General features: G+C 35.9%; 1 protein-coding gene across 5 annotated transcripts in view; it reads left to right on the forward strand.

The window, feature by feature from the left end:
- Prx2 (Peroxiredoxin 2) overlaps nt 1-9500 on the forward strand; it is a 51443-nt gene extending 41943 nt beyond the window's left edge. For all 5 annotated transcript variants that reach the window (XM_074092897.1, XM_074092900.1, XM_074092921.1 and 2 more), the window contains 4 exons: nt 586-726; nt 1914-2053; nt 2151-2319; nt 8793-9500. In XM_074092897.1, coding sequence (XP_073948998.1) covers nt 586-726; nt 1914-2053; nt 2151-2319; nt 8793-8940 — 598 coding nt within the window. In that variant the 3' untranslated portion in view covers nt 8941-9500. The remainder of the gene's footprint in view (nt 1-585; nt 727-1913; nt 2054-2150; nt 2320-8792) is intronic.
- The last annotated feature ends 15247 nt before the right edge of the window (nt 9501-24747 follow it).

The raw sequence follows: 24747 nt of genomic DNA on the forward strand, positions 1-24747 counted from the left end.
TTTAATTTACTTTATCAAATAACCGACTTTTAAAGGAATTTAGTTGTTATATTTAAATCCTGGTCCTTAAATATCTAACTCCTACTTTTGATGTTGCCTTAAAAATGGTGTATGAGGGCGTTTTTAAAAAAAGTGTACCCTTTCTTTTTTTATGTTGGAAAAAATATTGTTTTTCCTACTCAGAATCAAGAGCACAATCGATTCCGATAGTTTAATTAAAAAAATGTCCTCAAAAAAATTACAGTTTTGCGACGTTTTTTTCATACACTCAGCATGGGCGTGACAAAACTTGACTCGATAAAATTTTGTATGAAAAAAAACGGGGATATTTTTTTAAACGATCGGAATCGATTGTGCTCTTGATTCTGAGTAGGAAAAACCATATTTTTGTCCAAAAAAAAAACAGAAAAAAAAGGAAGGGTACTTACACTTTTTTTTTATAACGCCCATGAATTTCGCTGTGTTGTTTGTTACATACTAGACGCTTCAGATTAGAACATGATAAAAATAAAATGGTGTATTTATTTTAAAACGATAAATTTTAATATGATAATTAAACACTAAATTACGTTTTATTATCTACAGCTTCAACAAGATGCCCCTCCAGCTGACCAAACCCGCTCCCCAGTTCAAGACCACCGCTGTCGTCAACGGCGAGTTCAAGGACGTCTCCTTGTCAGACTACAAGGGCAAATACGTTGTTCTTTTCTTCTATCCACTCGACTTGTAACTATTATTACATTATTTATTATTAACATATGCTTGTCCTGTCACATTCTAGGTGTTTTTTTTTGGTTTTTGTTAGAAAATTTTACCAACATACCTTCAGTAACTCTTCAATACACGCAAAACTCGTTTTTAGGGCAATCGCAGACTGTTTAATTAAGCTTGTTATAATAATAAGATAAATGCATGTGATAATCTCTTATTTATGTGATAGTAACACTTGCGCCACTTGTATGACATACGTACCATCAGCCAAAGAAGTGGTCTATCAATTTTTAAACAAGTTCCTATCAAATGAATATTATTATGTGGCTAAAGTCGAACTTTCAAGTTGACAGACACCTCTATTGGCATTATTGTTTTATGACATGCAAACGATTATCAACTTTACGGTGGTAGATCACATATTTGGCTGATGGTACCTACAAAAGACTAGACTAGGCTAATTAACTGTCAATAGCAGCTCTAGTGATCTGGGGTAATCCCAGGCAACTTATAATCATAAATGATTGATTAAAGAGGTAATTCCAAACCGCAAAACCAGACTTACCTCATATATGTATGCTATTTCATTCAGCTTTCATGCCTTCCCCAAATGGTATGACGATGAGTAATACATCAGCACGTACGTTCCTACGCTGTGTGGTTTTAGTTATCATTATTTTACCTTGTGAGTAACTGGTTTTTTCTCCCTTATGGAAAATATTCGTGATTCAATACAATATTAAATCATTGAGAATTAACATAAAATGGAGTTTATTGTAACCATTACCGCTTCTTGTTCTAACTCACCTACTATCAGTGATCGGATGTAGAGATGAAGACAATGCACGTACTAAATTTACCATGGGTTTAATTGAAACACGCTGAATAATGTTATGTTTATATTACATTATTTGTCACGCACTTCCTTCAGTCATGCCTAAGGTTACGGTGTTTATATAAAATGTTATTTTAACATACTCGTAGATAAACATATTTTATGGTGGAAAGGTTAAATGTCTCAGAATTATCTTCAATAGATAATTCTGGAAGATGTCTCTAACATTACGTAAGAGTTTGTGATAGGCAAATGTAGCTTTATCAATACAAATGTAAAGAGGAGCTTCTAACTAATAGTGCTACTAATATGCATATTCTTCTGTTAAACATAACATTAAAAATGCTAATGCAATTTATTTTTACAGTACTTTCGTATGCCCTACCGAGATCATCGCATTTTCCGAACGTGCTGATGATTTTCGCAAAATTGGTTGCGAAGTGATCGCCGCTTCCACCGACTCACACTTCACTCACTTGGCTTGGATCAACACGCCGCGTAAACAGGGTATGTTTGAAAATTCTCGCTTTATAAATATACGCATACTACAATGTCTGTGAGAAACGATAATATTTATTATTATTATTGTTGTTTTCAATTGCAGGCGGTCTCGGACCAATGAACATCCCAATCATCAGCGACAAGTCTCACCGCATTGCGCGCGACTACGGAATTCTCAACGAGGAGACTGGCATTCCATTCCGCGGGCTGTTCATCATCGATGAAAAGCAAAACCTTCGCCAGATCACCGTCAACGACCTTCCTGTTGGAAGGTGAGTCTTGATCACGTCGCCGCTAAATACTTTTACGTCGAGGACTACATAAGTACATATTGCTACTTATACCGGGAAAACACTCGGTTTCCTTATGAAGCGAGTTAAAAAACAAATCATTTTCAATACTTGTTTTGTGCTTACCTACTGTTAGATTCCAAAACTATCCGTAACTATGCCATGCGAAATCTACAGTACCCGGCGGTAAAGATTACACATCCGTCTTTGGAAAGATACTCCTAATTTCGGCTTCGTATAGAGCGAGCGTTATCACACACTACCTTATTGTACAGGTGCAGTAGAGTACGGACGGATTTAGATAAAAATATATAATACTAGCGACCCGCCCCGGCTTCGCACGGGCAAAGTAAAAAAAAAACGGCCAAGTGCGAGTGAACTCTTGTACAAAGGGTTCCGTACTTATGTATACAACATTAGACATTAGCATAAAACGGCAAAAAACCACGTTTGCTGTATGGAAGCCCACCTTGAATTTTTTATTTTATTATTTATTTTTAAAGTACATTTATACAAATAAATAGGTACCTGTTGCCGTTATTAATATCGAGCAAAAAAATCGTTCGTTGTATGGGAGCCCCCCTTAAACATTTATTTTGTTCTGTTTTGAGTATTTGTTGTTATAGCGGCAATAGAAATACATCATCTGTGAAAGTTTCAACTGTCTAGCTAGTAATTATTTATTTGGATAAGGATTAATACAAATATATGGATAACATGGTCTGGTTTCAGTCGTCAATTCTGTCAACTTTTAACATGTAAAAAAGTAGTTATAGTGACATAACTACAATAGTTGGACATACGGTATCGCAGAGTTTTTGTAGATCTTGATGTATTTTTTAATATCGTAAAACATTTTTTTTGTTCTATAATCAATAGTTTCTACAGCGCAAGCGATGAAAGATGTTTTATGGCAACTTTTTTTTACACTGAGTTACATTATTGTAGTTTTAGTACGGAACCCTATTTTTTTCTGTTAATAAATATAGCCTATATGGCCGCCAACCTTGCTAAATTTAAACTGGTCTAGTCTGATGTTTGTGAGTGTGGCTTGGGCATTGCAGACACTGATCATATATTTCTCTCATGTCCTCTCCATGACAACTCCTTCCTTTATGAACGGCTTATATCCTACAAAGTCCCATTACCTACGTCCATCTCTTTCCTTTTAGCCTCTAATGACATAACTATATATAACGTATTGATTATATTTATAAATAATAATGATATTAAAATTTAAATATGTATTCATCATCTCACTAAATTTAATTTATCATTTATAGCTATGTAAAATATCTTTATTTCTTTCGCTTTAATCCCATGCAATCTTCTCCTGTTGAATTCCGTATTCCAAAATCCCGTATTTTCTATTGATTTCGTTTCCATACCTTTACGCGTCTGTGGCGGATGCGCAAACCGCGCTAGCCAGAAAATAAAATAGCCTTTGGCACTTTGGAATTTAGCATTTTAATAGTGGAAGAATTTTTAACAAACATCCAAAAATCCAAAGCTTTCCTCTTTATAATATTAGTATAGATTAGTATAGACAGAGTTGGTGAAGCCCTTCAACTTTAAATTGTACGATGACATCTCTAGGAAAAAGAGGGAAACCTTCAGATTGACGGCCAGTCAAGCGAAATTATTTACAATTAGAGTATGCCCGCGGCTTCGCACGCGTTAACTATTCGATCTGGTAGTTACAATTGAAATTCCGGGATTTTATAAATTCCCGTGGGAAATCCCAAAATTTACATCGTTATCTTCATTGAGGTATTGTGTTAAGAATAACTATCCCGTGGGAATATTAGAATAAAAGTAGCCTATGTGTTATTTCAGACATCCAGCTATCTACATACCAAATTTCATGACTCTAAGCCCAGCGATTATTATTTCTTAGATTTTATCCCTATCCCGTGGTAATATCGGGATAAAAAGAAGCTTATGTGTTATTCCAGATGTCCAGCTATCTACGTACCAAATTTCATCTAAATCCGTCCAGCCATTTTAGCGTGAAGCAGTAACAAACACACACACACACACAAACACAAACTTTCGCATTTATAATTATAATATAAACTAGCTTTTACCCGCGGCTTCGCACGCGTAAACTATTCGGTCTGGTAGTTGCAATTGAAATTTTCGGGATTTTACAAAATTCCCCTAAAAATTTCCAAAAATTATATCGTGGTCTTCATTGATTTGTGTTGTGAATAACTGTACAAAATTCAAGACTTTAAACCCAGTGCTGAAATTTCAAAAATGTTCCGTATCCAAATTCAAATTCAAATCATTTATTCAGTAAATAGGCCGCAATGGGCACTTTTACACGTCTTTTTTTTAAACTACCAGCGCTTTCGGAAAGACTATCATTGCCAAGAAGAATGCGTCGCAAGAAACTTGGCAGAAAGTATTTTTTTTTTTTTTTTCAAAATAAAATTATTACAAGAAAAAACATTAAAACTACAGTATACAATTAAAGAAAAAAATACAAAATAATAATAATACAAGGATGTATGGGGTCCCTTAGTTACAAAACTATCCCGTGGGAATATCTGGATAAAAAATAGCGTATTTTTTTATTCCAGACGTCCGGCTACCTACATACCAAATTTCATGCCTCTAAGCCCAGCGGTTGTTATTTCGACATTTTATACCTAGGTATCCCGTGGGAATATCAGATCAAAAAGTCATCAGCTACCTACATACCAAATTTCATGACTCTGAGCTCAGTGGTTATTATTTCAATATTTTATCCCTATCCCGTGGGAATATCGGGGTAAAAAATAGCCTACGTGTTATTCCAGAGGTCCAGCTACCTACATACCAAATTTCATGGCTCTAAGCCCAGTGGTTGTTATTTCAAGATTTTATCCCTAGGTATCCCGTGGGAATATTGGGTCAAAAAGTCGCCTATGTGTTATTCCAGACGTCCAACTACCTACATACCAAATTTCATAACTCTAAGCGCAGCGGTTATTATTTCAAGATTGTATCCCTATCCCGTGGGCATATCGGGTCAAAAAGTCGCTTATGTGTTATTTTAGACGTAGTTATTGCTATGAAGCTCAAGCTTCTTTCAATTGCAAAATTTCATCAAATTTGGTGCAGTGCTTTAGTTGTGAAAAGTTAACTATTCGTATATGATTAAAGTTCATCACATTTTGATCCAAACTGGCGATTAAAAACTATAAATAATGTACAAAATTTGTCATTAGTTAACAATATTATAAACGTTCCGTTTCTTGCAGAATGTTCTTTACCTCTGCCTCTTTAGGTATTTTATAGGAAGACGTTTCTGATTTTAACAAAACAGGAAAAGATTTTTTTATTGTTCTTAAATTATAATATGAAAAATAGCAAAGTTCTCTCACTAATATTAATTATAAGAAATTGCGAAAGTTTTTAAGTCTGTGTGTTTTTTTGCAACCTGTTTCACGTCTTAACCGCTGAACTGATATAGGTGAAATTGGATAAAAGTATACAGATAGTACAAGTCCTGGGGAAGGACATATAATAGTTTTATCCCGAAAAATGGCATAGTTCCCGCGGCATAGCAATAAACGGATTCTACGTGAAAAAAGTCGCGGGCAACAGTTAGTTAATGAATAATTGAAAGTAATATTGACGTCTTCGATATTTTAATTAGATTTAAGTTTAGACCGTATACTAAAAAAATGCAATTTTTTAAATGACTTCCTAAAGCAGCGTGCATTATAAAGAACCTATTTTCCTTCTGTCCATTCCTATATTGAATAGACTGTAAGTCCATAAAGTGCAGTATGTCTTTGATATAAATACGATGATTGGTGGAATGGAACCGGCGGTTCGAAAATCGCCGTAAAGGTAAACGTCCACTTGTCGGTATCGTACGCATCGGACGCATCGCACGCAACGGATCGTAGTATTCTTTGTATAGAAACTCATATAAGTGCGTCCACCTGTCCGCATCGTAAGCATCATTTCTATACAAAGCAACAAATCCGATACGTCCGAAGCGTACGATGCGGATAAGTGGACGCCTACCTTAAATAGCCAATTGTCTCTTTCCAAAGACCGATGTTGTCGCCGAGTACTGTAATTTGATTATACATGGAAATTCAAATGATTCCAGTCTAGCTGGATGATTTTGACTATGATGAGGTACCATTAGATTCATCAAAACTGTCGGACTAACATGGAGTACCTATTAATATGTAATACCCTAGGGTGGAGGGGGTTTATTGTTACAATGCGGGTCAAAAAAGAAAGGTTATATATAATTAGCTCATATAACCCGACTGCCATAAAAAAACTTTAAATAAAACTAAAAGTCGTTCAACTGCGAGTAAGAGCGACTCGCGCATGAAGGGCTCCGCACCTTCGTACAATGTTTTAAAAACAAATAGTTCAGTAATCATTTTTTTGTAAAAAAAAATCTAATACAAGCTTTTTTGCCAGCGGTAGTTTTTGCCCCTGGTTACCAAAGTTGGTAGTCGTCAAGACGAATCAAATGAGACCAAAATCGATGCGGTCGTGTCATTTTTATTACAGAGTTCCTATGGCCAACATCTAAGATCATCATCAGATCAGCTCTACGTCATAATAATATTGCATTGTCATCTGATTTATACATGCATGCAAAATTTCAGCTCAATCGGTTGAAGATATCTACTTCAAATTTAAGTTGAAATATTAATTCCACCTGAACAAACATAACTAGTTTCATTACATTACAAGTTAATAAAAACATCACCAAAATGTAAGCACTAGGTGCGCAAGTATTTTGAATAAGAACAATTTTAAATTCTCATCCTCTTTGGCTGTCGCCCTGTCGGTGGCTGAAATAGCGCTTTAGACTCTTGCCATGCGCCGCGGCAGAAAAAATAGTGTCTGAACGCGGTAATTCGGCCGACGGCGCGTATTTAATGAATTAACTAGTGAATAAATCTGAACCTGATTTTAATTTTGACCTTGTAAATAAATAGTGTTACTTAGTATGAACGTACATTTTTTAGTGTAAAAAAAAACAGCCAAGAGCGTGTCGGACACGCCCAACATAGGGTTCCGTAGCCATTGCGAAAAAAAATAAGTATTTTTTTCTAAGGATTTCGTATTTTAAACGGAATCTTCCAAGGTTAGGTATATTTTATACCTTAGGCTGCTATTTAAGAGTAAAACTACTAATTATTCTCAAGCAAACTTAGCCGTTATAGTTTTCCTTGAAAGTTTGATATTCTTAATTACTTACTACCATCCTGATTTTTTTCAAATTTATCCACCCACCGGTTTCGATTTTAGAGGGGACGCTCGATTTTAATGAAAATTTGCACTTTAAAGTTGAATATTTCGCAAAAAAATCAATGAATTGAAAAGTCATCTTAGCAAACCCCTGATGGTTTTATAATACCTATCCAACGATAGCCCGCACTATAGGGTTGTATGAGAAAAAAAAACACCCCCACTTTACGCCTATGGGAGGTAGGCTAAAAAAAAGTTTTTTTCTTCTTCATTTTTTATTGTAAGTACCATTTTGTCGGCATAGTTTACATAAATATCATTCATATCCGTGCAAAATTACAGCTTTCTAGCACTGATAGTCCCTGAGCAAAGCCGCGAACGGACGGACAGACAGACATGGCGAAATTATAAGAGTTTCGTTTTTGCCATTTTGGCTCCGGAACCCTAAAAACATTAAACACAGCGGCTGTGAGTGCTTTATTGAATTCGGCTTTTGTGAAGTGAGTGTAGTGTCTTTCGGAGGTTTGTGGATCATAAATTGTTATTTAGTCTTAATGCTGCACAAAAAATAAACCACGGTTTTAGAGACAATTATTATATTATCGAAGGTTTTATAAAATAGCACTAATAAAATTGCAAATTAAATAAGTAGTTAAACATCAAAAACAACATAGGGTCACTGGCGTTGCCCCTAGCAACTGACGGCCGTCATCTTGGTAGCCTAGCAACCAAAAGCCGCTGAATGAAACACGTTTTTTTTATGACGACCCCCTTTATTAAACTTTATTTTATTTTTGGTATTTGTTGTTGTAGCGGCTACAATACATAATCTGTGAAAATTTCAATTGCCTAGCTATTAAGGCTCAAGAGATAGAGCCCTGTGACAGACGGACGGACGGACAGACAGACAGACAGACAGCGGAGTCTCAGTAATAGGGTTCCGTTGGCACCCTTTGGGTACGGAACCCTAAAAAGGATTATAAAGTCTAAGGGGCTGTTACAAAACCAATTGATTTATTTTATTTGACGGATAAATATGATGCAGTCTACATATATCCATCAGATAAATTTAATCAATGGATTGTGAAACAGGGGGTAAGTCTAGAAATCTGTGTGTATTTAACAGTCTGATGGGATTTTGGGAAAGACACTCGATTTTTTTTTATCAGTACACTGGCTGGCTGACATGAATCAGAATTATTTTAAGCTAAGTACTAATCCTCGGTGGTTGTTAACAGGTCGGTGGAGGAGACGCTGCGACTGGTGCAGGCATTCCAGTTTACCGACAAGCACGGTGAAGTGTGCCCTGCTAACTGGAAGCCCGGCGCGAAGACCATCAAACCCGACACCAAAGCTGCTCAGGAGTACTTCGTCGATTCCAACTAGCTGCTTCGCACTACGCCCAGCCTGCTAGCAAAACAATCTCAACATTCTTTTACTCATACTCACTCTACTATCTCATCTTATTTAATCACTGGTTCTAAAGTCATACGCGGGACGCGTGACGATAAAAATTTCGCAAAATTATTAGGTCAGACTAAGTAGGTAATCAAATTGTTTCTACTAGCAGCGAAAACGTTACTATTATACTTACTGTTTTCAATCGAATATTTGCTATTAATAGCTATTTAATGAAACTCATACGGCAAACTTTTTGGATCATGTTTTGGGTTTTCACTGTTTTTTAGTAAATTCTAAGGATGAATAATGGAGCGGTAGCAGCAGTTACAGTTTGAATCTGTGAATCTCACAATATAAATCAACTCTTACATAAGCCGAATGCCCACTGCACACAATTTTATAACACTAGAGTTACACAACAAACGATAATGTTAGGACAATCTTAGTAGTTAACGACAATCAAACAGTATTCAACAGAGATCCTATCCTACGTGTTATTGTAATCACTAGAGGCTGTTATAAATAAACTGTACTGTGTTATATAAGTGTTATTTTTTGTATCGTCTCTACAAGTCCCTTAAGCAAGATAGCAAATAGTCGACACAGGTAGCTCACAATTCATTGAACGCCCTAGGTTCTAGTAACCCACGTACGGGCCCTGTGCTGATTGGGTACTTTCACACAATGGATCGCTGCGCACGTTTCCTTACGATGCTTTCCTTCACCGAAAAGCTTCTTAAGTCGCTTTTACATTGCGACTCTAGCAGCGCCATAGTAGTGCAGCAGTAGCGGATGCATATATTATAAAATGACGCTGTTAAAGGTGCCTAATTGTAATTTGAATTAAAAAAAAAACGGATAGGATAACTTACCCCACGATTGTCTGCTTGAGGCACAGAATAAATATTAGTACAAGAGCTTGAGGCCCTAATTGTAGGCCGAACCATAAGCTATATTGGGCTATCACAGCTTCTTATTTAGGTTCTTATCTAGCATCATACATCATAATTGGCTGAAATCTTAACCTCTTGAGGCCCGAGATACAATTTCTGTTTTCACAATTTGCACCCAAAATCAATCAAGTAAAGTTCAATTTTTTATATCCTCGTGTGATGACCGGGGGAACCAGGAGGATAAATAAGGTAGCTGGAGTGAATCTAACAACACGTAAGATAATGCCCGGTTCACATTATTCCAGTAAAATTGTGCCAGTAGCGATACATTGCGGGCGGGGTCACACACAATCCAAACGAGTTATTCAAGATTGATCGAGCACCGCAGTCATGCTACTGGGACGAATACACTGGAATAATGTGTAATTTAATGGAAAAGTACTCCAGTAACTTCAAGTTCAACTAACTCTGAAGAAAAATCTGTTTATTTCAGGCGGAATAAACGTGGTATAGTGGGACACATCTCGACGATAATGAATGTGAATAACATTCGCATCCCGAACAACAGCTACATTCATGGCGACCTGTTTTCTCTTTCTTCATAGCGCTGTTATTTAAAAAATATATTTGGGCTAGCTAAGTTAAGTTTGTTGTTTTTCGACTAGATGTCTCGATTGTAAAGTTAACTCTTGGCGTCTTCGATCATCAATACGTAGTTCGTTCATCAAAGCTTGGCGTTGTAACTTTATAGACATTGTTCATAGTGTTGTGCTTGTGTGTTGTTGTCAAAGCTTTACTTAGCAAACGTATTAAAATGTTTTGATTGTACGGATTGTTGGTAGCGATGTAGCGACCGCTTCTGTTCATAGATGACGCTATTATCAAAACCGTGATTATTTTTATTACGGTATCCAATGAGAGTTGTAGTTACAGAGTTTGTTTATAGATGGTGCTAACATCGAACACAGCAAAAATGACATTGGATTGGCTAACGAGTATGTAGACTTTCTACTAGATGTCTCTATTTTTAAGTTGACTCCAGCGGACTTCGTTTCTGGGTTTGATCATAGATGGTGCTGTTAACTAAATAGCAAACTTTTCCTTGAATTAGCTTACTAGTTTGTGAACCTTCAACTAGATGTCTCTATTTTTAAGTTGACTCGAGCGGTATTAATTTCTTGGCTTGTTCATAGATGGCGCTGACAAAACTTTTCCTCGAATTGCGTCACGACTCACGAGTTTGTGGATTTTCTACTAGATGTCTCTATTTTTAAGTTGACTCGAGCGGAGTTAATTTCCGTGCTTGTTCATAGATGGTACTGTTATCAAACAACCGGAAAATTGCTTGAAGCTAGCTAACGAGTGTGTTGACTTTCTACTAGAAGTCTCTATTTTTAAGTTGACTCGAGCGGAGTTCATTTCCGTGCTTGTTCATAGATGGCACTGTTATCAAAAAACCGGAAAATTGCTTGAAGCTAGCTAACGAGTGTGTTGACTTTCTACTAGATGTCTCTATTTTTAAGTTGACCCGAGCGGAGTTAATTTCTGTACTTGTTCATAGATGGCACTGTTAACAAAATGGCTAACTTCCTAGAATTACCTAACGAGTTTGTGGCCTTTCTACTAGATGTCTCTTTTTTAAGTTGACTCGAGTGGATTCCATTTCTGAGCTTGTTCATAGATGTCGCTGTTATCAAAATTGCATACTTTTTCTTCAATCACCTCACGAGTTTATACATTTTCTACTAGATGTCTCTATTTTTAAGTTGACTCCAGCGGACTTCGTTTCTGGGTTTGATCATAGATGGTGCTGTTAACTAAATAGCAAACTTTTCCTTGAATTAGCTTACTAGTTTGTGAACCTTCAACTAGATGTCTCTATTTTTAAGTTGACTCGAGCGGTATTAATTTCTTGGCTTGTTCATAGATGGCGCTGACAAAACTTTTCCTCGAATTGCGTCACGACTCACGAGTTTGTGGATTTTCTACTAGATGTCTCTATTTTTAAGTTGACTCGAGCGGAGTTAATTTCCGTGCTTGTTCATAGATGGTACTGTTATCAAACAACCGGAAAATTGCTTGAAGCTAGCTAACGAGTGTGTTGACTTTCTACTAGATGTCTCTATTTTTAAGTTGACTCGAGCGGAGTTCATTTCCGTGCTTGTTCATAGATGGCACTGTTATCAAAAAACCGGAAAATTGCTTGAAGCTAGCTAACGAGTGTGTTGACTTTCTACTAGATGTCTCTATTTTTAAGTTGACTCGAGCGGAGTTAATTTCTGTACTTGTTCATAGATGGCACTGTTAACAAAATGGCTAACTTCCTAGAATTCCCTAACGAGTTTGTGGCCTTTCTACTAGATGTCTCTTTTTTAAGTTGACTCGAGTGGATTCAATTTCTGAGCTTGTTCATAGATGTCGCTGTTATCAAAATTGCATACTTTTTCTTCAATCACCTCACGAGTTTATACATTTTCTACTAGATGTCTCTATTTTTAAGTTGACTCGAGCGGAGTTAATTTCTGTACTTGTTCATAGATGGCACTGTTAACAAAATGGCTAACTTCCTAGAATTACCTAACGAGTTTGTGGCCTTTCTACTAGATGTCTCTTTTTTAAGTTGACTCGAGTGGATTCAATTTCTGAGCTTGTTCATAGATGTCGCTGTTATCAAAATTGCATACTTTTTCTTCAATCACCTCACGAGTTTATACATTTTCTACTAGATGTCTCTATTTTTAAGTTGACTCCAGCGGACTTCGTTTCTGGGTTTGATCATAGATGGTGCTGTTAACTAAATAGCAAACTTTTCCTTGAATTAGCTTACTAGTTTGTGAACCTTCAACTAGATGTCTCTATTTTTAAGTTGACTCGAGCGGTATTAATTTCTTGGCTTGTTCATAGATGGCGCTGACAAAACTTTTCCTCGAATTGCGTCACGACTCACGAGTTTGTGGATTTTCTACTAGATGTCTCTATTTTTAAGTTGACTCGAGCGGAGTTAATTTCCGTGCTTGTTCATAGATGGTACTGTTATCAAACAACCGGAAAATTGCTTGAAGCTAGCTAACGAGTGTGTTGACTTTCTACTAGATGTCTCTATTTTTAAGTTGACTCGAGCGGAGTTCATTTCCGTGCTTGTTCATAGATGGTACTGTTATCAAAAAACCGGAAAATCGCTTGAAGCTAGCTAAAAAGTGTGTTGACTTTCTACTAGATGTCTCTATTTTTAAGTTGACTCGAGCGGAGTTAATTTCTGTACTTGTTCATAGATGGCACTGTTAACGAAATTGCTAACTTTTCCTAGAATTACCTAACGAGTTTGTGGCCTTTCTACTAGATGTCTCTTTTTTAAGTTGACTCGAGTGGAGTTCATTTCCGTGCTTGTTCATAAATGGCACTGTTAACAAAATGGCTAACTTTTCCTAGAATTACCTAACGAGTTTGTGGCCTTTCTACTAGATGTCTCTTTTTTAAGTTGACTCGAGTGGATTCCATTTCTGAGCTTGTTCATAGATGACGCTGTTATCAAAATTGCATACTTTTTCTTCAATCACCTCACGAGTTTATACATTTTCTACTAGATGTCTCTATTTTTAAGTTGACTCGAGCGGTGTTCATTTCTGGGCTTGTTCATAGATGGCGCTGTTAATAGAATGGCTTACTTTTCCTTGAATCAGCTCAGGAGTTTGTGGATTTTCTACTAAATGTCTGTTGTAAAGTTTACTTGCTAGGCACGAAGTTTGTTCATAGATGTTGTTATCAAAAAAAATCGAAAATTACTTGAAGCTAGCTAACGAGTGTGTTGACTTTCTACTAGATGCCTCAATTTTTTAAGTTGACTCGACCGGATTTCATTTCTGAGCTTGTTCATAGATGGCGCTGTTAGTAAAATTGCTAACTTCATTGAATCACCTCACTTCTACTAGATGTCTCTGTTTTTAAGTTGATTCGAGCGGAGTTAATTTATGAGCTTCTTCATAGACGGCAATGTTATTAAAAATGCGAACTTTTCCTTGAATTGCGTCACGAGTTGGTGAACTTTCCACTAGATGTCTTTTTTGAAGTTGACTCGAGCGGAGTTTATTTCTGTACTCGTTCAAAGATAGCACTGTCTTTCTATTATCTAACGAGTTTGGGTTTTCTATTAGATGTCGCTATAGTAAAGTTAATTGGCGTTTATGTAGAAACGGCCTTTGTTTATAAATAGTGTTGTTATAAAAAAAAAAAAACGATAATTACTTGAAGCTAGCTAACGAGTGTGTTGACTTTCTACTAGATATATCTCTTATTTTAAATCGTGATGAACTTACTACTGGGTTTGGTTATATAGATGGCACTGTTATCAAAACCGTGACTTTTGAAACGGTATCTAGTGAGTTTTTGGACTTAATACTTGGTATCACTATCAAAAAAATCATTTTACAGAGATGTAGCCATGGGGTTTCGTCATAGATGGTGCTGTTATCAAGGAATCGCGAATATGACATTGGGTTTGCCAACGAGTAATTTTTGCAGATGTCTCTATTTTTAGCGGACTCAGGTGGTTTTCATTTCAAGGTTTTTTCAGAGATGGCTCTGTTAATAAAAATTGCAAACTTTCCCTTGAGCGAGCTAACGAGTTCCTTGACATTTTACTAGATATCTCTATTATAAAGTTAAATCGCGGCGATAAGTATGTCTGCAAAGTTTGTTCATAGATGACGCTGTAAAAAGTTTAATAAAATCTATAGGTAGGTAGAGTCATTCACGATGACGCGTGCCGTGGTTCTTATTACAATGACATTAATATGTAATGCGTTATAACAATGGCACTAGGTATAATAAGAAAAAAACATTAAATTATAAAAATCAAAAACCCGACAGCCAAAACTAAAAGGAAGAAAATAAGTCTAGTGGTCTAGAACTCTGTTAAGTAGCTAATTTAAAGCTCATATGTAAAAATCTGTCCAGCCGTTTAGGCTGCAGCGAGGACCATAGAAATGGACATACATACCCACATACATACATACATACATACATACATACATACTTACATACATACATACATACGCTCGAAAAACATAACTCTCCTTCGGGCAGTCGGGTAAAAATAATTGTATTAGCAAACTATTAGCCTCAAATTCAGAAGTAACTTAAATTTGAACCAATAAGTAGCATTCAAAATCCAGTCCAGCCGTTTAGGCTGCAGAGAGGATCAAAGAAAAAGATATACATACCTATATACATACGCTTGAAAAACATAAACCTCTTCTGGCAGTCGGATAAATAACATAACCAACTAAGAAAAGTTAGGTTTAGGTTTAAAGATGCTTTATTTACTAATAAGAACAATACAGTTCACTTAAAATGAGCCTACATAATATAATTCCTTAAAATTAAACATTTCAGACGGTCATCATCTTTTATGCCATTGTCATTTCCAAGTTCTCAATCTCAAAAACGGCAATTTTAATGAAACAGCTAAGAACCACCGCAAGATCTCGATGTCGCGTAAAAAAACCGCATCGAACTCGGTCTATCATTTGAGAGCTACGATGTCACAGACAAATAAACAGACATTGGCGTCAAACTTATAATTACCCTCCCCTCTTTCGAGGCTAACAATGGAACAAGTGTGTGTTGTGTTGACTTTCTACAATATGTTTCTATTTTTAAAATTCACTTTGCTTAGGTACCTATAACGCCTAAGGGCGTAATAATTTACCTTTTTTTAATTTGTAGTAGGTACCTACTACGAGTACATCTACCAATTAGTTCCTTACATTGGCCAGCTTTATGTTTAAGCAAGGTTTTTTTAAGTTTTGACTGAAAATGAAAACTACGACTTTAAATTATCCAGTTTACGTAAATATTTAATTGATAATTAAGTAATAATAGGTTTTACTAGATTTTACATAGATAGATATTGTGAATTAATTTTCAACCTGTTTGCTAGCGATTTGCGGACGAGTTGAAAGCGAGGTTCTAAACACGTATCTATGCGGTTTTCGTAAAACATGTTCTGAACGTTTTATAGTACGTTTGCCACAATTAGAGACCAGAATCAGCCATAAATAAAAAAAAGTTGTTTTAAGATTTGTTCAACTTTCAACCCCGAAATTGGGGAAGATAAGTACAGTCAAGGGCAAAGATATCGACAGGGCCAAAGTTACAAAAATATGTATTCACGACTTTATGGACTTTACATTAAGGCCGTGTATACATATTTTTGCAACTTTGCCCTTGACTGTACCTACTCATTTTATGTTTAAAGTTATAAGGAGAGACGTTTGATAGCTCTTAGTGGTGCATTGTACATAGGTAGGTACTCGTATAGTAGGCGATGCGCGGTGTGTGAGTAAAGCAGTCAGTAGTATCATAGGTAATCTTCATGATTTGTGCGACATGTTTCACAAAAACATTTTTTCATAGTAGCGAATTTTTCACATCGCGTTCTTTCATGATCGCAAATTTAACTATTCGTCTTTTTTTCATGTAATTAGCGATTTTTCATAAAGCGTTTTATAATGTTCGCTTTTTTTTCGCTTATTTTACCAGTAGATTATTTTATCAGTCGCATATATTTACAGCAGCATTAGGTAAACCACGCCTTATGTCGACGGAGCACCGCTTCGTGGGGCTCCTATTTCTGTGAGGTCTGCCCTTCGGGCATCTGAAGATACCTACCTATTAATGTGTAATAATACTAATAATGTGGACACTAAGGGCCTAAGGGGTAACGATTGCTTAGAAATTCTAAGTTAGAACAATGACTTCGAGTAGGTAGGTAAAATATCTAAAAAACCGCACTATATTATACTAATACTAATAACAGTTGCGAATAATAAAATTATCGACTGGTAAAAAAGGCGAAAAAAATAAACGCGAACATTAAAAAACACTTCATGAAAAATTGCCAAATAAAAAAAGACGAAAAATAAAAAACCGCGAAGTGAAAATTTGCTAGTTACTCAGAAAAAATACTTCAGTGAAAATTATCTAACAAACCCTATTTATATCGAATCACAAACAAGTAAGCAGTTAGGTAGTAAACAAACGATTTTTTTAGAGTCAGTTTTGTGTATTTTTTAATATAAGAGTTAAGTATGTCTTCTCACAAAACTAGCACTTAAAAACGATACAGAAAATTGGAGACATATGTTTTTAGTCAAAAATAAAACAATGCTAAGATATAGGTATGTCGGCGGCCGATCGTAAAATCCGCCAGATCACGAAATTCCTAGGCATATCGTGAAACGCCGCCGTTTCATGATATGCCTAAACGTTGGCCAGGCATATCACGATGTGCCTGAGAAATAATACGGCAGATCGATTAGAGCAACGCATTCGTCGATATTCCTAGCTCTATACCGGGCACATCGTAAAATAGTTTATTTTTTGGCCACTGGCGCTGCGTATGCAATGGCGGCCGTGACCAGCTGACCGGTCGTGTTTGTTTAGCGCGTGAAAAATGTCGGCGTCGCAACAAAATTATCTTTAAACCTAAAATAGTGATTGAATTCAAAATAGAAGTGCAAAAGAAGCTTTTGAACATCAGCTCCGTTCTTTTTATGTGAATCAAACGTATTCTGTGCACAATGTGAAAAAACCATGGACGTTTGCCCATATTTTAGAGGTTAGTATTTTGTTGATAATTAAAGTATTCACTAGTTGTTACTTATTTATATAGAAAAATTTAGGTACGACGAGCGAAGCGAGGAGTGGTTAGTATTAATTGTAATCACGACGCACGAGCCGAGCGAGCGAAGCGAGCGTGCCGCGGCAGCGGCCGGCGAAGTGCCAGAACCGATATGGCGGCGTTTCATGATATGCCTAGGAATTTCATGATCTGCCTAAACTGGCCAAATCATGAAATGGCGGCGCTTCATGATATGCCTAGGAATTTCATGATCAGCCTAAACGTCACTAGGCAAATCGTTAAACGGTGAGTTTTCAACGATATGGCGGATGTCCCTTAGCCAATTCATGAAATGGCGGCATTTCACGGAATGCCTAGGAATTTCGTGATCTGGCGGATTTTACGATCGGCCGCCGACAGGTATAAATAAGACAATATCCTAGTTCTGAAAATAGCAACAATAGAGCATAGCAATGTAGTGCGCCTATGAATGTACGCGTACAAGTAGCTATTAGTCAATTATCAAGTAAGCAATTATCACCAAAACATAACTGAAAGATAGTAAAAGTTAAGAGGCTGACAAGACCTAATTTTGTTGAAATTGATGTTATTTAAGCAGTTTTTTAAGAAAAACTATTTGTTGTAGCTCATCAAAAAAAAATATATGTTAATATTCATCATATTTCAAAGATAATGGACGGACTCGATACATAATTAGACAAAATCGGCTCGATAAAAAAAAATTGCAAAGATTGGTCTAAAATCATCTTTAAACGGTTCTATGTCTTTATTTTTTAGACGTATGAGTCTGCAATTAAAAACATGAAGTGAACATATTCATATCTAAATAACTAACGAGTCATATTTCACAAACAATCCATACTTTTTTTTATTTCAATATTTATTTATTATTATCATCTGAAACCCGGCTGCTCAGTTGCAGCGACAGTGGGCTCTCGTTTACTCCGATACAAACAGACAGTGTGCGTCGACGCGCAGTGCTAGACGGACCTATGCTTCTCGTTTGCGCATCGAAAACTTGTGTTAAAAATCTATGAACTGTGTGCATACTTATCAGAGTTTAGTTTATAAGAAGCGTAAATATTTAATTAAGCGTGCTAACTGTAAATATTATATTATAATGGGGAATAAAGACAAAAATAAGGGTAGCAAAAAAGCGCTCGTATCGTCAAAAATACGATAGGATGATTGAATTTGTAAAGTAAGTACTTTTAATTTACTATATTGATAAACTTTGAGGTCAAGGTCGACGCTCGATTTACGACCTTATAGTCTGATCTCAAGCCGAGCGCTGGTATTCTGCTGCTCTATTCGTAAGGACTAATGTCGTGTGATAATAAAATATCTGTACTTACAACAGCTGATTGGTCAATGCACTACCTACTTCGATATTTGTTTGATCTTGAATCGCAACTTATAAAACAATATTTCTGTACATATTTTAATAAAAATAAAGGTATGAAGCAAAACGCAGAGAAAAATTAAGAGCAAAATCAACAATCGGGAATGGACTTGCATACCTACGTAATTAATTTACTTAGTCCTTATCATAATTATAGATACATTATAAACACATTGTTGGTACAACTACACAACACTAACAATAAATAAATATACAAAAATATTTACAATACAAATTTACTCGGGTAGCTAGCTAGTATAACGTGAACTCATGACATGTGACAAGTGTCAAACAAGCCTATTGGTCTCTCGCGGTTTTCGCTAACAAACAGACATCAAAAAGTCGCACAAATTGAACATTTCAGTATGCAAAGCTCACTGTGACATACCTATTTACTCAAGAACCCATAAAATTGACAGTACGAATTTCAACCTTAATAGAATCTGACACGGTTTAAGTTCGTGAAAATTATATGGAAGAAGCCTTTTAAAAATCGACCAAAATTAAACTCACGCACCTCACTCAACTGCATACCGTTTTAATTCATCGAGCTGTTCTTGGTACCAATGTAAAATGGACTCTGAACCCTCAAATATAAGCAATACTTTAAGTTATTAGGATAGCGATACTCGATTCGCAGCTTTCTGCCTCAGTTTTCAGAGTTGGTATTTGTTTGTCAAAGTAAGCTCCAAAATATGTAGGCCCCAATCCGGTTGATTGGGAATGTGTGTCGCGGAAGTGGAACAGTGCGGGGAGAGGAGGCAGGTGAAAGGGGGGGGGAGGCTTCGTTAAGATTATGCAGACCTGTATAATGAGAACTTGTGTCATTATACGAATTATAAAGATGCGGTTTAAGCATTAAGATGAAGGTGATTATTTAAGTGCATTCATTCATTTCATCTTATTAGATACCTATGTACCTACCTACCTAGGTGTTGGTGGACATATAAGTGTATATCTGAGATCAACTTCATGCATATTTTGATTAGTGAGTCCGGAAAACTTACCTGAACCCTTTAAAGCGCTTTTTCCTATGTCAGTAATTTTTATCCCAGTAAAACTTAAAAAGTTATGTGAAAAATGCGCACTCAAAATTAATAGATAAAAATAGTATACTTACTCTCTAACTCGCGGGTATGTATCATGAATAAATCAAAAGTAACTAAAAAAGTTATTGATAAAAATTTCATTTTTAATACCAGCTTTTTTTGTTGACTGTACTTTTCGTTGACTGTCGTTGACGTCAACCAAACTACATTTGCATACCAAATTTCAAGTCGACGCCATTAACCATTGAAGAGTTCCGTCCTGCGGAGACGATCCAGGTCAGAATACCAGGATGTCACTACCAGATTATTTGTGTCTTAGTATTGTACCTATAAACGCATTGCCATTGAAATTAAATAATCATGGAAGTTTCCTTCCTATGCCATTAACTATTCAGAAGTTCCCTCCAGCGGGAACGATCCTGGCTTGACGTGACTGCCAGATTATTGTATTTTCATCAGATTTACATAAATACACTAGCTGTTGCCCGCGACTCCGTCCGCATAGTAGTATGACAAATAGTTTTACATCCTATTCTCAGAGCTACCGAATATATAGGTACAAAACAAAAAACATAAAAATCGGTCAAGCCGTTTCGAAGGTGTTTGGTCACAAACATTTTTGACCCAATAATTTTATATATATACCTTAGCTGTCCGCTGTCCCGGCAAACTTCGTAGTTACCGCCTACTTAACAGACAATGGATGTCGTGTTAACTTTTAGCTAAACTTTTAATGTAGGATTATATTAACGTAATTAAATGAGTAGGTACAATTAAATATTAAGATAACAGTTTAGGTATTATGATAATAACGACGACCGGATGGCCAAGTGGTGGTGGTGGTGGTGGATCTTGAGGCCCCGGGTTCGATCCCCGGCCGGGACAGAGATTTGTATGAATAATACGAATGTTTGTTTTCGGGTCTTGGATGTTAATTATGTATTTAAGTATGTATTTATCTATATATATGTAAGTATGTTCATCCATTGCCTAGTATCCATAGTACAAGCTTTGCTAAGTTTGGGACTAGGTCAATTGGTGTCAAGTGTCACATGATATATGATATGATATGAATAAGGTTTAAATAAAACAAAGTCAGGTTAGAACACCATTATTATAACTCAAGAATGGCTAGACAGATTTTGATATGGTACTAAAATTGACCGAATGAGCTGGAATGATTGAAACCAATCGATTAGACAGTTGTAATTGAGATGGTATTAGGTCGCGTACCTACTACTATTAAATATAAGATTGGTTTTTTGGAATCATTTTGTATTTTTTATATCAATTCCAAAATTTTTGTTACTTTTACGGTCATCCCGTAAAACCTATATCGAAAATACAAACTGAAATATAGATGCATAGAAAAACGCACACGCATACTATGGGTACGGCCTAGATGTCGCTAGTGTCGCTGCTTAATAGCTTAGCCTTTAATAGCTTTTTGCTCGTTTGCCATCCAGTCGAATAAAAAAAATGCTATTGCTCAAAATTAAAAGTGGTAAATAACTATTGAGACAGTGACCAAAGCTCTGAAATGACTATGCAAATATAATATTGTTTCATTGTCGTTGTTTGTTCATGACATCAGTCTTTCTAATTTTTGAAGTCTGAACTGAATACTATACAAACCTTATATTAAGAACATAGGTATCATACCTTCCACTTTACAGCTTTAATCGCCGCATTCAAGCTGTTTTGTGCCGTAGTGACATTAATTTTTGGGTCAATAGTTTAATTACACCCACCGCGAGATAAAAATATAATTAAGTATTCGTTTGTATCTATTTACATTTATATCTGCATAATGTTAATAAGCAGCACATTTACATGTTGCCAATATTAATGTCTAGGACTACCAATCTGTACGGTGCTAGGTTTATGAAAAGATTTTGCTTCACAAACCATTATCGGCATTAACTACCAGTATATTAACAAGCTTTTTATTAACTTAGCTTCGTAAGATTGTTTGTTTATTAGGTTCAAAACTAGCAAGCACGTACCTGTTGACCGACGTCTAGTGGTCAGATTGATTTGAAATATGGCAATCTATATGTCAAGAGGTACACAGGCAGGCAACCTAATAATATGTAGATACCGTCAAAAACTCATACTAAAAATATTAGGTTTCCGTACGTCAACGTGAAAAAACCTACCCAATTCCTAAGGAACACCTGGAAGTATAAAGTTGAAATTGATGTTAAATACATGCAAGTAAATATCTATGTAATTCTTGAAACTGTGTAAAATGATTTTTCTTAATTCATGCGGTCAAAGATATAATATGAAGGGTCCACGGAAAGAACTTGTGACCTTTAGTCCATTCAGGGTAACATTGAATAAAAATATTCTACTCGTAGTTACTGCTATGAAGTTCAAGCTTTTTCTATTCCAAATTTTATCGAATTTGATGTAGTGCTTTAGTTGCGAAAAGTTAATTATTCGTATATGATTAAAGGTTTTGATCCAAACTGGCGATTAAAAACTATAAATAATGTACAAAATATTTCTTGAGTTAACAATACAGTAAACGTTCTGTTTCTTGTAGAATGTTCTTTACCTCTGCCTTTTTAGGTATTTTATAGAAAGACTTTATTGTTTTCAACAAAAAAAAAAGTTTTTTACTGTTTTTAAATTATGATATGAAAAATAGCAAAGTTAATCTCACTAATATTAATTATACTTGCGAAAGTTTGATAGTCTGTATGTTTGTTTGTTACCTACCTCTTCACGTCTTAACCGGTGAACCGATGCAGGTGAAATTCGGTATACAGATAGTACAAGTCTCGGGAAAGGACATAGAATAGTTTTTATCCCGGAAAATTGCATAGTTCCCGCGGGATAGCAATAAACGAATTCTGCGTGAACGGAGTCGCGGGCAACAGTTAGTTAATGAATAATTGAAACTAATATTTACGTCTTCGATATTTTAATTAGAATTTAGTTTAGACCATACTTAAAAACTGCAATTTATTAAATGACGTGCGCTATAAAGAGCTTATTTTCCTTCTGTCCATTCCTATATTGAACAGACTGTAGGCAACTTATTGAGTTATAGCGGCTTGAAAGTTAGTCATCACAAACAATTACTGTGGTTACCATTTCTTTAAAAGTAAAAAATATGTATTTCATATTGTTTTCAGATTATTTACTTCAATGGTAAGTCAATGGTAAGTCATAGTACTTTGCGAGTTCTACATTTTGAGAATAAAATCTCAATTTTAATAAAAGGTGACGACATGTTTTTTTCCGTGGACCATTCATGTTTTTATCCACAAAGGAACGGAGAAGGTATATATATGCCTTTAGGTTAAAAGGCTGTTTGTTTGTTTGTGCGCAAAACGGATGTTCTCATTTTGAAAGTGTATTTTATACTAAAATTCTGGGAAACCTTTATACCTAGATATAGGTACCATCAGCAAAAGAAGTGGTCTATCAATTTTTAAACAAGTTCCTATCAAATGAATATGTCGCTAAAGTCGAACTTTCAAGTTGACAGACACGTCTATTGGCATTATTGTTTTAAGACGCGCAAACGATTATCAACTTTAGGGTGGTAGACCACATATTTGGCTGATGGTGCATGCTGATGACGTCGTAGATTTTTTTTTTGCTGAGACAGGTAAGTATTTAGATCTTTAAGTAGAAAGGAAGAAAATTAATGATTAAAGATTTTATGGCTCAAAAGTTCCTCATACTTAAAAACAAGTTAGAGATGTTTATGACTTATATAAAGTTGTAATTTGGTAGAGCCACGTAGAGCTGTATTATGTACCCTACAAAACAAGTGCGTAGGATTTAAGTTTGTCTTTTACTTTTGTGTGAAAATGCTTTTGTGTGAGAATATTCGCTATGTCTGCAATGACCATGCGTAGAATCAACTCTATACCACCATAATCACGAGAAATTGATTTGGCGATAATAGTCTCATATACATTTCGATAGGAGTCGTTTTCAAACTATCAGCCTACTTAGTAAGTAAGTGGCATAGTAAATTAAGAATATAATGCAGTAATAAATCGGCAATATATACATGAGAAACACCGTTATAGTGGATATTATTATGGGCAAAATAAATTGACGTTTCATTAAGCGTTTAAGCTTGTGAGGAGCTATTAGTGACACTCGTACATACATGTAAAAAATAATGCCTATTTTTACAGCTTCTTCTCCTTCCGATAGATGTCAATTTTTGGGTCTCGTGTCTGTTACTTCAAAGCAGATTAATCATCTATCGTTACTTTGTGCATAAGTAACTACTTACTACATTAATATATATCTATCAATTACAATTATTTTCACGTTATGCAGACCAAACGAAGTTGGTAACGAGGATTTTTCTTATCCATTTCTGCTTTATGTTGAGTGGGATAATTAACCCAGTGTGGATGTCTTTTTTCATACGTAATAATAACGGATTCTGTTTAGTTTCTGAAAATACTGCTTGAAAGACTGACTCAAGACGTTCAGAGCTTATCCGTTGCGCTTAGCAATCAGAAACACTCGATCTAAATTTGCGCCTACGTACTGCCTTTGCCCTCCTTCCCCCCGTCGAGGTGCGCCGGCTCAGAGAGAAATGGCGTGACCTTGTTTCTTGACCCACTGACGACGTCGCGGCCGCGCGCCACACACACACGGAAACCTATCAAATAGGTACACAGGCAAGTTAATGCATGAAACATTGGTTTGGATGTTACTTTTAAGTTTATGACTTAATTAGGCACAACAAGAAAAGTCGATAGGTAGCAATGGTTAAGCGTCCATAGAAACCTATTCCCACCGGCTTGCCCAATATTTACAAAA

Source organism: Choristoneura fumiferana, chromosome Z (genome assembly GCF_025370935.1).
Source record: "Choristoneura fumiferana chromosome Z, NRCan_CFum_1, whole genome shotgun sequence".
Lineage (NCBI taxonomy): Eukaryota > Metazoa > Arthropoda > Insecta > Lepidoptera > Tortricidae > Choristoneura > Choristoneura fumiferana.